This window comes from Saccopteryx bilineata, chromosome 2 (assembly GCF_036850765.1).
Source record: "Saccopteryx bilineata isolate mSacBil1 chromosome 2, mSacBil1_pri_phased_curated, whole genome shotgun sequence".
NCBI classification, from domain to species: Eukaryota; Metazoa; Chordata; class Mammalia; order Chiroptera; family Emballonuridae; genus Saccopteryx; species Saccopteryx bilineata.
Window position 1 is genome coordinate 263218597 of NC_089491.1, and position 15673 is coordinate 263234269.

The 15673-nt window shown below is 39.7% G+C and overlaps 1 protein-coding gene across 6 annotated transcripts in view; it reads left to right on the plus strand.

The window, feature by feature from the left end:
• The window catches only part of SPPL3 (signal peptide peptidase like 3), a 147821-nt gene that overhangs the window by 85235 nt on the left and 46913 nt on the right, over positions 1-15673 (plus strand). For all 6 annotated transcript variants that reach the window (XM_066260407.1, XM_066260409.1, XM_066260408.1 and 3 more), the window contains one exon: positions 13692-13769. Coding sequence is in view for 2 of the 6 variants with exons in the window: in XM_066260406.1 (XP_066116503.1) it covers positions 13692-13769 (78 nt within the window). In the remaining 4 variants the exon portion in view is untranslated. The remainder of the gene's footprint in view (positions 1-13691; positions 13770-15673) is intronic.

The following is a 15673-nucleotide window of genomic DNA, read 5'->3' on the forward strand; positions in this document are numbered from 1 at the left end:
TTTTCCTTAGAGTGAGTCAGTTAGGCATATACTTGGATACATTTAAATAATCTGATTAAAATCAGTAGTAATGTTCAAACTAAATTAATAAATGATTATTTATTTACTATTACCAGAAAAAGCAACAATAATGGTACAGTGTTCATCTTCTCAATGTCTGAAGACATTTGCTGTGTTGAGTAGTGATTTTTAATACTAGCCTCTTGTATAAACTGTAAAAAGGCCTGAAATCTTTGTTCATGCTCAGTCTTAATAAGCAACTTATTCCCATTTGTTCTCTAAAATTTAGCAAACTACGAATTAGTCAATTTATACATCAGCTATTATAAAGGATTTCAGGTCAGCTAAAATATAGAATTAGTGAAAAGGTGGGGCCCTTAAAATTAACATTTTTAAACAGCTGGGTCACCGAAGGCATATGGTAGGAGCATTGTATGCAGTTCCATTAGAAAGTTTGTTTTTGCCTTAAAATTTTTTTTTTTCAATTATAGTTTACATGTTTTTGTCTTTTTGAGAGTTTCCAGTGGTGGTAGAAAAGTAATTTTGTAGATTCTGAGGAATCTAGGTTTTAATGGATAAGACAGTGTTTTCCCTACTAATTTAAGTATTAAATTTTTTTCCAAAGAAAAGGATAGTTTGAAAAACTAAGATGTCATAGGGTCTACTTTGAATAACAGTATTGAAGGCCATTGTTAATAGGATTAGGTTTTAACTTTAATAAAAATAACTCAAGATAGCAGTGACTTACACAGTAAAGAACTATAGAAAACAAAAATATTTTGTCTTAAAATGCAGCTATATATATATATATTTGGATTTAAAAAGAGCTCAGATTTTAATATAATGTATTTCAGTTAATCTATGACTGTTGATTTAAAATGGACCATTATTTTTATACTACTAAAAAATGGCAGTCATTGTAAAATACACTTTCAAGTTCAGAGATATTAAAATGTGGGAAAAGTGTGTCTTTGACATTAAATTTTTTTATGCCTGGCTTTTTGTCTCATTTCTCTTCAACTGGCTAGTTGAAGAGATAATTATTACATGTATTTTAGAACTGTTTGGTCAAATGCAAAAATACTAGGCAAAAAACAATGCACCACACTAATGATAGCACTCATTAACGTCAGGTTATACAGGGGTGGGCAAAAGTAGGTTTAGAGTTGTGAGTACATGAAATACAGTTTATTTCTTGTATTAATTATTAATTATTGTATTTACCATATGAACTACTGTAAACCTACTGTCCTACCCCTGGATAACCAGTTAGCCTTTTCTTAAAAAGCTGAGCTAACAAGTTACATTAAAATGTTACTACTCTGGAGAAGCAATCAGTGAGCAACTAAAGTGATATAACAACCAGCTGATACTTCTCATCTCTCCTCCTTCCTATCTGTGTGTCTCTCTCTTGCTTGCTAAAAAAAAAGAGAAAAAGAAAAAATTACTACTCCGGCTCTGGCGGGGTCCTCAGTGGATAGAGCATCGTCCAGGTCTGCTGAGGTCTTGAGTTCAATCCCTGGTTAGGGCACATACTAGAAGCAGCCAGTGAGTGCACAGCTAAGTGGAACAACAAGTTGATGCTTCTCTTGCTCCATCTCTCTCCCTCTTTTCTTCAAATCAATGGAAAAAATATAACTATGAGCCATACAACGTACTTCAAAACCTAGTAGCTTAAAGTAACCATTTTTGAGAGAATTGTAGAGTCACATGCAGTGGTAAAAAAAAATAACAGAGATCCTATATGCCCCTTGCCCAGTTTCTCCCAATGTTAAATCTTGGAAAACTAGTGTAATATCACAGCCAAGATATTGGCATTGATGTGATCCACTGACCTTATTCAGACTTCAGCAGTTTTACTTTCACTTTTGTGTGTGTGAAGGTCAGTACAATTTTATTACCTGTGTATGTTTGTGTACTCATCACGACAGTAAAGGTAGTGAACCAGGACTAACACTAAAGGTACCCCTTATGTTGCCATTTCGTGAGCATACCCTACATCACGTCCCTCTTGGTGCTGACCTGCCATCATTCCTATTACTAATCTTTGGCAACCATTGTCTGCCACTTCTAAATTTTGTCCTTTCAGAAAAATTATGATTCTGTGATCTGAACTTGGAACAGGGCTCAGTTTAGATGGTTTGTCTTTGCTCCACATGGTATCTGCTGGACTTTCCCAGGACTGGAGAATCCAAGATGGTGTCAGTCACATGCTTGGAGCTTTGGTGCTGGCTTTTGGTTAGATGCTCCCCCCATGACCTCTCTTTTCCTCCAGGGACTCTCTCTTCATGTGGCCTGTTTCTAGCAGTAGAGCCTGGACTTCCTTACATGCCAGTTTAGGGCTCCCAAGAAAGTAAAAATGAAGCTGCCAAATGTTTTTTGACCTAGGCCCAGAACTGGCACAGCCTCACTTCTGTAGCAGTCTCCTGATTGGAGCAATCACAAGTGTAGACCAGATTCAAGTGGAAGGAAAACAGACTCTGTCTCTTGGTGGAAGGACCAGCAGGTGTGTGTAAGGATGGGAAGCATAGTTGGTGGCCAGTTTTGCCATCAGTTTGCACATTCCAAACAAGATAGTTGGATTATAGGATTGATGGTGCATGTGTCTGCTTGGATCTGTTGTAAATGTTACCTTGAAATGTGAATTAGTTTGAATTCCATAAAGTATGTAGACTGGTAAGATTACATAGTTTTCTACTGTTGATTTCTATTTCAAATAGAACAGTTCCTTTGCAAGGCAAGTTGCCAGAGTTCAAGTCATCAGCCAAGTCTAAGGATTCCCAAGGGGCCTGTGGTATTTGCAGAACAAGTAGTTGCTTGAAGTGGCTGTTAAGATGTTAGGAATGGTTCACCTCTCTTTTATTTTCCCAGGCTAGCTGTTTTCTTATGATCGTAAAAGGGGCTTGTATATGAAGTTCCAGATTTCTCTAATACAAATTTTGAGAGACTATACAGATTTTCCTTTTTTCATTAAGTTTTTTAGGGCATAAGATATCTTCTACTTCATAGTAAAGGTCTTTTTAAAGGGGGAATAAGGTTGTATGAAGGAAAGAGACATTCATTTCAGCTAAGAATTTGAAACCAGGAGAGCATTTTCTCTTAAGACTTTTTTGACTGTGGAATGGTTGTTCCTTCATTTTGTTGTGAGAGTGGCAGTAGAGTGGGTTGAAGATTAGGTCATGGATTTTGGGGGAAGAATTCTTGATCCTGCGTTACATTGTAAGGAATAAGCTTTCATAGGATTTCTGGAATGAGAGATAACTAAAGAGCTATTGCTAAGTTGAGGCTGTATGCTTAGACAGACTTTAGTAAGTCATGATGATGATTAAGTGTGGTTATGGTTTCAAATATAGAAATGAATTTTTCACTGAGTTTTGGAACAATGTGTTTGTTATTTGGCTGAAAGGTTCCTCCTGCCTTATAACTGATTACACAGACATTTATTATGTATGGGGCACTTTGTTAGACATCATTAAAGGAAAAGTTAGAACAAGGTCTTTATTTTTCAGGAGATTGTGGTCTAACAGGGCAAATAAAATATACACAAATAGTTGATATATAATACCAAGATGATAACATAGAAGTTAAAAATAAGAAAATATTATAGACAACAAACAAAGTTACCTGAACATCATTATTCACTCCTGTAAAATGTGGCCTAGTTCTCTTCCATCTCTAAAATAATGTAATTCTGAAGTGTGTGTTTCAATTATTAGTTAGAGGCATATACTTTTTTTTTTTTGGACAGAGAGAGGGAGAGAGTTGAGAAGCATCAATTCTTCATTGCGGCTCCTTCATTGTTCATTGATTGCTTTCTCATATGTACCTTGACTGGGGGGCTACAGCAGAGCGAGTGACCCCTTGCTCAAGCCAGTGACCATGGGGTCGTGTCTGTGATCCCATGCTCAAGCCAGTGACCACGTGCTCAAGCTGGTGAGCCCATGCTCAAGCCAGCAACCTTGAGGTTTCGAACCAGGGCCCTCTGCATCCCAGTTCGACACTTTTTCCACTGCGCCACTGCCTGGTCAGGTGAGGCATATACTTTTTTAATAAGATATATTAGATATCGTGATGATCCAAAATATTTAGTACTGCCTATTTTTGAAATGTTCACCCACTGTTTTATATAGTTGTGAACACGATTTTTTTAAGTGAGAGGGAGATAGACTTCCACATGCGCCCGACTGGGATCCATCCGGCTACCCCAACCTCCACCACTACCCCTATCTTGGGACTGAAACTCGAATTAACCGAGCTAGCCTCCACACCTCTGCATTCTAGATTATGGTTAACATACAGATAGTTCTGTGAACTCATTAGCTAGGAAGAATTTATAGGCCAAATAATGTGATTTCCGGAAATGGTGATCGGTAATCTTAGAGATAAATTTATCTCGTAAGCTCTAGCCCCGCATTTGCCCCACTTTAGTTATGTAAAATAAAGTGGATCCGTGGATTCCACTCCTTTAATATACCTCTATCACCTGGAGTTCAGTATATGAAAAGCAACTCTCCTTTTCCTGTGCCTACTTGCATGCATGTGTTTCTCCTCCTTTTTCCATATTTTTATTGTATTGAACCATCGTCTCATTTACCCAGTTTTATTCTTTTCTCCCTCTGCTATACCAAGTTAGCTGCCTCCTAAAATGTTTCTGGTATTAACCTCGGTTCAGGTATTCTTCCTAGATTTTTATAATAGACTCTAGGCTCTCTCCTGGTCTCTCTCTTAAGGCCTACCCCGGCCCAAATTAATTTACCTGGCCAACCTTGTTTTCCTGTTTCTGATCCCCATGCTTCCAAGTAGTTAGGACACCTCGCACTTGTCACCATGCCATCATTCCTGCAATGCCCTTCTTCTCCTAGCTAGATTCCACATCTCTACATCTCCTTATCCTTTGAGAACAATTCAAATATCACCTCTTCAGATGAGGCTTATGTCATTGATCTGCAATTGAAAGTTTCTTCCTCCTCTTCTGTAGATGTCTATTCTTATTGAAAGTTAGATCTCTTTCTGGTTTATATGGGGTTGTTTATGTGCATTTTATTTTCTCACATAGATTGTGATCTTGAAGCCAAGAGCTGTAAGTTTTTACTATGTCCCCATAGTGCTGATGTAGTACTTAAAGTGATCCCTTATACTTTAGAAGGGCCCAGTAAAACATCTGTCCAGTACATTGTTTTTAAAGAGTTTCTGTGTAGTTCAGATCTGATAATAAATTACAGTCTGTAAACAGGCTTGCCTTTATAGTATAGTGAGTCCTAAACTGCTCTGAGGGCAACCTTAAGTTCCCTCCTTGATTCTGAGGATTTCCAACTACAATAAAAAGAATTTTCATTTTCATAAGTGTGGTATTTTCAAATAACCTGTTTTTAATCTTAAAGAGGGGCTTTCTGTGTTTTTCTTTTTCTTTTTCCAAATATTAGAGCCAGAAAATTATAGTATTAGGGGAATCTCTCCTAATCTTTTCGAGGTTAATTAAATGTCTTGCATCTTAGTATACTGCTTAAATTTGTCATTTAAACCAAATTTTAGGTACTTGGTGCTTGCTTCTTTCTAAGGTTGATGTACTGTCTTGTTTTTATGAATGTTATCTAAATACTAATTTTATATGTATAAAATAAGAATAACTAATGATAACTTTGTCACGGGGTTATTTTTAGCTTTAAATGGGCTAATTTACTTAAAGCATTTACTGCACCCTACATGTATTAAATGTGAGTAAACTAAGCAGCTATAATTACTTATAGAAATTTGAGTTGAGATTTCAGATTGTTGGTGGTATGAAGGCAAGTGCTGCTGCTGCTGATGATGATGAATTTTATGTTTTGAACTGTGCTGAGTAGTTTCCTAGGAATCAGACTGGCCCTGAAATGTTATGTCAGCTGAGAATTTTGGTTTCTAGGTGACAGTACTGCTGTAGGAAACAGAACTGGTTCTCCCTTCAGAGAAGAATGCTTTCAGTGGGAATGCACAGTAGCTTTTCTGTTTTGTTATCAGATCCTTTCTTCCCAACTCTCAGATTAAAATGATAGTCAATGTAAAGAAGAGAATAGAGAGCCTCTGCAAAAAGGATCAGAAGCTGCAAAACTTCAGAGGAACTGCTTGGAGAGAGGGGAGATATGAAAGCAGTTTTGTTTTGTTTTTGGGTGTTAAGCACACACTTATGCCTGACCTGTGGTGGCGCAGTGATGATGATAAATCATCATCCTGGAACTCTGAGGCCGCTGGTTTCCAAACCCTGGGCTTGCCTGGGCAAGGCACATATGGAAGTTTAAAAATTAAAAATACAGCAACAAAAAACAAAGCACACACTTATAGTAGAAATGATGAACTCCATAATAGGAAGGGAAAACTGTCTCAAATATATGTGGCTGAGACATGAATTACCAAAGTATCTAACCTTAGAAATTCCCCCTGTTCTGGGACAGTCCTTCTGAACTTCTCTGGTTTATCTTTTTTTTTTTTTTTCATTTTTCTGAAGCTGGAAACAGGGAGAGACAGTCAGACAGACTCCCGCATGCGCCCGACCGGGATCCACCCGGCACGCCCACCAGGGGCAAAGCTCTGCCCACCAGGGGGCGATGCTCTGCCCATCCTGGGCGTCACCACGTTGGGACCAGAGCCACTCTAGCGCCTGAGGCAGAGGCCACAGAGCCATGCCCAGCGCCCGGGCCATCTTTGCTCCAATGGAGCCTTGGCTGCGGGAGGGGAAGAGAGAGACAGAGAGGAAAGCGTGGTGGAGGGGTGGAGAAGCAAATGGGCGCTTCTCCTGTGTGCCCTGGCCGGGAATCGAACCCGGGTCCTCCGCACGCTAGGCCGACGCTCTACCGCTGAGCCAACTGGCCAGGGCTCTGGTTTATCTTGATAGAACTGATGGAAGCACTGTGACTTCAATTGTCAGTTTTCTTTTTGCTTATCTATAGAAATAGGTTTGTCACTAGTAGAGGTTGGCTACCAGGAAATAACTGTCAACCAGTAGCATGTATTTTTATAAGTCACTGGAAATTATCTTCTTAAAGTCCAGATTTTGGGATTGCATGTATACTTTCAAGATTTTTTCCTGGAATTATTTCAACATTAAATAGTAGAGAATAATCTTTTAATGAGACTGATAGAGTGAACATAAGTTTGCTACAGATTTTTAAGAGCAATGTTTAAAAAAAAATCCCCTTGGTTTTCTTTAAAAAGTTTATTGTGGTACAATAAAATAAATAATATAAAATTTACCAGTTTATTTCTAAGTATACAATTCATTGACATTAACTACATTCACTTATGTTGGTGCAGCCATCACTACCATTCATTTCCAGGCTTTTTTTTTTTTTTTTTTTTTGTATCTTTCTGAAGTTGGAAACGGGGAGGCAGTCAGACAGACTCCCGCATGCGCCCGACCAGGATCCACCTGGCACGCCACCAGGGGGCGGTGCTCTGCCCATCCGGGGCGTTGCTCTGTTGAAACCAGAGCCATCCTCAGCGCCCGGGCCAACTTTTGCTCCAGTGGAGCCTTGGCTGCGGGAGGGGAAGAGAGAGACAGAGAGGGGGAGGGGTGGAGAAGCAAATGGGCGCTTCTCCTGTGTGTCCTGGCCGGGAATCGAACCCAGGATTCCTGCACGCCAGGCCGATGCTCTACCACTGAGCCAACCGGCCAGGGCCTCCAGGCCTTTTTCATCATCCCAAACAGAAACTCTGCCCCCATTAAATAATAATTTCTCATTACACTTCCTCCTTGCCCTGGCCACCTCTATTCTACTCTGTCTCTGTGAAAATGCCTATTTTAGGTCCCTAGAAATCATACACTGTTTGTCTTTTTGTGTCTGGCTTATTTCATTTATAATGTTCATCCATGTTGTAGCATATGTTAGAATTCCCTTCTCTTTTTTAAGAAGGAATGATACTCAGTTGTAACTGTGTACTACATTTTGTTTATTCATTCATCCATTAGGTTGCTTCTACCTTTGGGCTGTTGTTAATGCCGCTCTGATGTTGGTGTATAAGTATCTGCTGGAGTCCCTACTTCCAGCTGTTTTGGGTATATATCTAGGCCTTAATAAGTTTTATGGGCCCATATCCTGAAAGAGTATTTAACATTCAGGAGTAGAGATACTAATCCTGACCAGCATGTTAACACAAATTTTTGCCAGTTTTTTTTTTGTTTGTTTGTTTTGACGTAAGTCGGTAGACTAGTTTTATTTATTTATTTTTTGGATGTATCTGTCTAGTTTTTCCAACACCATTTGTTTGTTTGTTTGTTTGTTTATTTATTTTTACAGAGACAGAGAGAATCAGAGAGAGGGATAGATAGGGACAGACAGACAGGAACAGAGAGAGATGAGAAGCATCAATCATCAGGTTTTTGTTGCGAGACCTTAGTTGTTCATTGATTGCTTCCTCATATGTGCCTTGACTGCGGGCCTTTAGTAGACCCAGTAACCCCTTGTTCGAGCCAGCGACCTGGGGTCCAAGCTGGTGAGCTTTGCTCAAACCAGATGAACTCGCACTCAAACTGGCGACCTCGGGGTCTCGAACCTGGGTCTTCTGCATCCCAGTCTGACACTCTATCCACTGCACCATTGCCTGGTCAGGCAAATTTTTGCCAGTTTTTCAGGAAATTTATTCAAGTTCTAAAGTAAGTGATACAAAAATATCTTCAAAAGCTATATTATAATTTCCTTTTCTGAAAATGAGCCCCTTGGTCAAATGAAAATGCATAAAGCACTTTGTTTCAGCTTATACCTATCTACTTTGAGAAAACCAATTGCCTAGTTTGTGCCTTGCCTTAAAAATATATCGGCAAGCCTGACCTGTGGTGGTACAGTGGACAAAGCATTGACCTGGACTGCTGAGGTCACTGGTTCAAACCCCGGGCTTGCTCATTCAAGACACATACCAGAAGGAACTACTATGCTTCCTCCTCCCTTTCTCTTTCTCTCTCCTCCCTTAAAATTAATAAAGTCTTTAATATATATATTTGTTAAAGCCAATATAGGGCTATTTCTGGCTGCTGGTGTTTTAACATGGGAGTTAAATTATGTTGCTGGATGTGTGCTCAAACCACCAAAAAATGTACATGCTTTTGAAACTGTAATATGAAGACCTATCTAAGAGAGTAATTCACAGGAAAGAATTGAAGCATATTGCCATGGAAGCCTTCAGTGTGGGGTCTCATTGCTGTTTTATTAGAACTCTTGTAAATTCTTTCTTGTCTGTGCTAGGAAATAAAATGTGTCTGGAAACAAAATTACTCCAGAATCACCTTTACTCTGGGAGACTAATATCTTCCTTTCATATGAATTTGGTCAGACATCAGATTCTGTATCTGGTGGAAGTAAAATATAAAATATTAACATATAGTGCATCTCATCTATGTTCTTTCCTTAAAGTATTTGGTGATAATAGATATGAAGAATGAAGATTCTTTCTTACTAGTCCAAAAATATTTTGATCTTGGAAATCCACCTCATCTTAATGGTGTGAAAATAGCTATGTTTAGGACTGTTGCTTGTCTATACACACACAAACCACTCTGTGCAAAAGAAGAAATTGCGCCTCTTTGGCCAAGTGGGCTCAGGCTCATATACATCACTTTTGTGAAAGGAAAAGATGTGCCTCCCTCCAGTGGGGTGCATCCACCCACTAGGACACAGGACTCCCCCTCTCCCTGCCGTTGAGTTCAACCAAAACAACAGAGTGAATATAGAAGCAGATGTGAGAATCATGCTATCTTCTAGTTAAGCCAGATATTAAAGAGATTTACAAAAAAATGTAAAGGAACAATCTTCATCTCACTAAATTCTTTAGTGTTTTGGAAAATAGTTACTTTCCTTTAAAATTGTTATTTATATGTTCACATATAATGGTTTTATTATGTTTAAATGAATTTGTGGATACTCTGATTTCTAATATGATAAATATCATACCACTAATCCAAAGGAATAAAAGCTCTTAGGGTGTCCTCCATTTTAAGAGTATAAATGGTCTCAAGACCAAAAAGTTTGCAGAGTGCTAGTCTAGGGCAATATCTGTGCAGGGTTGGAATAGTAGTTGCTTGGCTCGTGGGGTGAACAAGAATGCTCTCATTGTATAGCTGGAAGGCTGACACATAGAACACATTATAGAACAGTACCCTCTGTGTCTCAGTTTGGCATGGTTTCTAGCAGGATATGTGTTATAAGCACTTGCAGCTAGAAATAGATATTTGGTTTTAGAGCAGTTACTAAAATCCAGCATGGTTCTGGAAATCTTAGGGTGTAGAATATAATCTTATATATGTGAGAAATCTCTGGTACTCTTTGTCTTTGTTCTGTTAAGGTTTGGAGGAATGTAGTTAAGAGTTAGTGGTTTTTGTAATGACCATTATAAAATATTTCAACTTAACAGCTGACCTATATTAATACAGCACTTAGTGTAAAGTCTTGAAGTCTGTTTTAGTACATTTAGCTAACCTGATTTTGGCACGTCTCAAATGCATCTATTTAGTTTATTTTTGCATTTTAGTAAGAGTTTCTTTATTTCAGAGTGTAGTGTCATTCCTCTTTTTAGTGTGCATTTAGAATTTCTGGAAACAAACACCTCAGTAGGAGATCCGGAGAGAAGACACATTTCTGTTGATGCTTTGAGTCGGAAGTGTAGGATAGGGAAAGACTGTGAAATAAATAAGATCACTGGGCTTTGATTTCCTAAAATTGCCCAGACTATGCACCCTTTTTTCTTGGAATACTTTTCTCTTTCTACCTATCTTATTCTGGTGTTACCTCAGAGGCCAGACCCCAATTCCTATATTAAAATTCTAGGTTTTCTGTTTACTTCTCAAGTGTTGATGAATCTTCAGTTGTGTGGGCAAAGAAAAGAATAGAAGAGAGTTATGGGCAAGGCCCTCTTCCTCACCTGTCATTATTAGCAGTGAAAATTTTTAGACATTTTATAAAAATTGATTTTAGAGAGAGGAAGGGGAAGAGAGAGAGAGAATGAAACAAAACATTTATTTGTTGTTCCACTTATTTATTTTTTTACAGAGACAGAGAGTCAGAGAAAGGGATAGATAGGGACAGACAGACAGGAAAGAGATGAGAAGCATCAGTTTTTCGTTGTGATACCTTAGTTGTTCATTGATTGCCTTCTCATATGTGCCTTGACTGCGGGCCTTCAGCAGACCGAGTAACCCTTTGCTCGAACCTTGGGTCCAAGCTGGTGAGCTTTTTGCTCAAACCAGATGAACTCGCGCTGAAGCTGGCGACCTCGGGGTCTTGAACCTGGGTCTTTCTGCATCCCAGTTCGACGTTCTATCCACTGCGCCACCACCTGGTCAGGCTGTTGTTCCACTTATTGATGCATTCATTGGTTAATTCTTACATGTGCCCTGACTAGGGATTGAACCTATAACCTTGCCGTATGTGGATGACACTCTATAACCTACTGAGTAGTACTTGGTCAGGGCTTAGACATTTTTGAAATTGCTGTATGCTTATTTTTATTGGCTTGTAGAGTAGTTGAAAAGGGAGCCTACTTCAGGAGACCAACGGCGTAAACAAATATTGGACAAATCTGTTAGGCAAAGGAAAAAATAGAGCTGTGGGTTGGACCCTAGGATTTGCCAAATTTTTAAAAAAGTAATCCAAGAGAAAAATTTCCCCCTGGTTGATCAACCGGAGACTCTACCCCTATAATGGCTTACCTTTATCTGTCTCTGCTGGTATTATGTAGGTTTTACGTAAATTAGATTTTAGTCTGTAAATATTGGGTGATTAAATTTAGAAGAGAATTACAGTTTTCGGTAGCCTGGGAATAGTGTTGTCTTTGTCAGTGCTAATGACATGCCAGTGATCAACCAAATGAAAGAGTAAGTTAATCTGAGAAAGGATATTTCTGATAATAACTATTTTGGTGAGGGAAGAAAAAAAAGTGTAAAAACCTAGACTCTTGAGCCTAACCTGTGGTGGCACAATGGATAAAGCGTCAACCTGGAATGCTGAGGTTGTCTGTTCGAAACCCAGGCTTTGCCTGGTCATATGAGAAGCAACTACTACAAGCTAATGCTTCTGGCCTCCCTCCCCGTCCACTTTCTCTTTCTCCTATCTCTAAAATCCATAAATAAAATCTTTTAAAAAAAGAAAACAAACCCTAGAATCTTGAAAATAAAAGTTGGTTGGGCCTTCATGTTTATCTAGGCCAACAGAGGATTTCCCAGAGACCAGAAAGAAGAAAAGGCTTGCTCAGGGAAGATCAACTGGCTAGTTATAGTTTAATTAAAGATAGGAACTAGAGTTTCCTGACTCCCCAAGTTTGTCATCCAGTTTGGGGCAGATGATGAAATCATTTTGGGAGACTGGAGTTAGGCTGCCCATGTTTAGAACTGTACCTGGCTCCTTATCTCAAAAATTTTGATAATCAAACAAGTCCACAACTCTCCAAGTCAACAACTCTGCAAACTCAGTATTTTCTTATTCATTGGAAGCCAGCCTGACATAAACTGATACATAGCTCTTCATTTATCTTCCTTAGAGTAACTGTTCATATGTTTACTATAGAAGTATTAATCTTTGATTATTAAAGTACTACTCCATACTGCAATGGAGCTGTTTTTCTTTGTAAAATCCAAAATTCTAAATTCTGAAACACATCTGTTCTCAAGGTATAGTTTTGGATAAGGTGTTGTGGACATGTAAGACTTAACCTTATAGAATGTTTATAAAAAGTTAAATGCTCAGTAAAATATTAGATGTTATTGCTATTGCCAGTTGGCTCAGTGGTAGAGCATCGGCCTGGCGTGCAGAAGTCCTGGGTTCGATTCCCGGCCAGGGCACATAGGAGAAGCGCCCATTTGCTTCTCCACCCCCCCCCTTCCTCTCTGTCTCTCTCTTCCCCTCCCGCAGCCAAGGCTCCATTGGAGCAAAGATGGCCCGGGCGCTGGGGATGGCTCCTTGGCCTCTGCCCCAGGCGCTAGAGTGGCTCTGGTCGCGGCAGAGCGACGCCCCGGAGGGGCAGAGCGTCGCCCCTGGTGGGCATGCCGGGTGGATCCCGGTTGGGCACATGCGGGAGTCTGTCTGACTGTCTCTCCCCATTTCCAGCTTCAGAAAAAAACACACACACACACACACAAAAGAATGCAACAGATTTCTAGGTTTGACAACTGAGGGGATCATGAAACCATTCCTGAGAGGACCAGATATGAGAGAAAGAACAATGACTTTAGTTTTGAACTGGTTGACTTTGAAGAACTTCCTCTGAGACCCCTGGATAGAGAGAACCAGCAGGCAGTTATAAAAATGGAAATGGAATTTAGGAGAGATTCAGGCTTTACCTCATCACTGAGTAAAACTGATAAAATACTATGGGAAATTCAAGTGTAAACTGATAAAAATTTGATCGCTGAGACTTTTTATCATTGGTACTGAGTTGGTAGATCTTATAGTACTTTTTGAATTAGGTGTGGATGTTATAAGCATATATTGTATGCTATACAGAAATGGGATTTTTACATTAAGATTATTCAGCATCCTGTGAATATTAATCCGTAATAGCTGTGAAAATTAGCATATCTCATTTTATTGTTATTTTGTGAATGTTAATTGATACTGTTTTTCATATTAAAGATGAAGTCAGAACTTAGTGGGGTTTGTGATCTTTGTTAGACTGTAAATTCCATGAAGACTTGCTGCCATGTGATTTAATATTTTTTTCTCTTGTTTCTCTAGGGCCTATTCCCTGGTGGATTCCAGTCAAGTGTCGACATTTCTGATTTCCATTCTACTGATAGTTTATGGTAGCTTCAGGTAAGACGCTCTCAGAGGGGGACTGTTTTGGTTGGAGGTGGAAGTAGGCCTGCCCCAACAACAGTGTTAGCACCAGAGCCTGCTGCTCTGGGAAGAGATACATGACTCGGACAGGAATTGAGTTTGAAGGAGATAATTCTGATAGTTATTCTTTAATTTGGCAGCTGTTAAAACACTTCTTGGTTTTGCTTATATGATTTTCACATTTTAATGCAAACATGAATTGCTTAAATTCTGGTTCTGAAAATAGTGACTCGCATAAGCACTCACTGGGAAAGTTAAGGAGAGACTACTTGACAGTGATTCTATAGTCTCAAAGGGAAGAAAAAGTTTTTCTTAATACAGAGGCATTGACATAGTTTGAGCCATATGAAATTGCCTGTAGTCAACTTTTTTGACCTATAGAAATAATTTATGGTTCAACCTGCTGTAATTAGAATTATGGACATTAGCATTTATCACATATTTTCTCTGCTGACCTTGGGAATAGGAATAGGAAGCTAGACACTTACTCCCTTTTTCACTATCCTTTTTTGAAAGGAAATGTAGTGGTTGCGTAACTGAAGTAGTTTATGGTTCGTACACTTAAAAGTGAAGTCCACATGAGAAATTTTAAATTGAGAGATTGAAAGCGAATGATGGTGAAAAACGAAGCAGGAGCCTGACCAGTGGATAGAGCGTCGGACTGGGATGCGGAAAGCCCCAGGTTCGAGACCCCGAGGTCGCCATCTTGAGCGCAGGCTCATCTGGTTTGAGCAAAGCTCACCGTGAGCTTGGACCCAAGGTCGCTGGCTCGAACAAGGGGTTCCTCGGTCTGCTGAAGGCCCGCGGTCAAGGCACATATGAGAAAGCAGTCAATGAACAACTAAAGTGTTGCAATGAAAAACTGATAATTGATGGTTCTCATCTCTCTCTGTTCCTGTCTGTTCCTATCTATCCCTCTCTGACTCTATCTCTGTCTCTGTAAAAAAAAAAAGAAAAAAAAGAAAAATGAAGTAGGTATGATCTAATGATTTTGAATTGTCCAGTATTATATCTGGCTTTTAATGGGTGCTTAGCAAAGTCACAAGCTCTATCTCAACACTGAGTAGAACAAGTACAATTCTGTTGGTAATTCCAGTATCAACTGATAAAAGTTTTAATCATTGAGATGTCTATCGAGAGCCCTAATTCATAATAACTCTTAGGAAGCATTAAAGAAGCCAAAAGCAACTTAGAACCTTAACACATAATCTTGATATTTTGTATTGCTATCCTTTGGACAAGTTCCTAATTTTGACTCTTTGCATATATAATATATTAGCATTTCAAAAGACTGGGTAATTTTTAATTTATTTATTTTTTACAGAGACAGAGAGTGAGTCAGAGAGAGGGATAGACAGGGACAGACAGGAATGGAGAGAGATGAGAAGCATCAATCATTAGTTTTTCATTGCGCGTTGCAACACCTTAGTTGTTCATTGATTGCTTTCTCATATATGCCTTGACTGCGGGCCTTCAGCAGACCAAGTAACCCCTTGCTGGAGCCAGCGACCTTGGGCTCAAGCTGGTGGAATTTCTGCTCAAACCAGATGAGCCCATGCTCAAGCTGGCGACCTCGGGGTCTCGAACCTGGGTCCTCTGCATCCCGATGCTCTATCCACTGCGCCACCGCCTGGTCAGGCAAGACTGGGTAAAAATTTTTTTTTCCTGTATTTTTCTGAAGCCGGAAACGGGAAGAGACAGTCAGACAGACTCCTGCATGCGCCCGACCGGGATCCACCTGGCACGCCCACAAGGGGGCGATGCTCTGCCCCTCCGGGGCGTTGCTCTGTTGCGACCAGAGCCAATCTAGCACCTGGGGCAGAGGCCAAGGAGCCATCCCCAGTGCCCGGGCCATCTTTGCTCCAGTGGAGCCTCGGCTG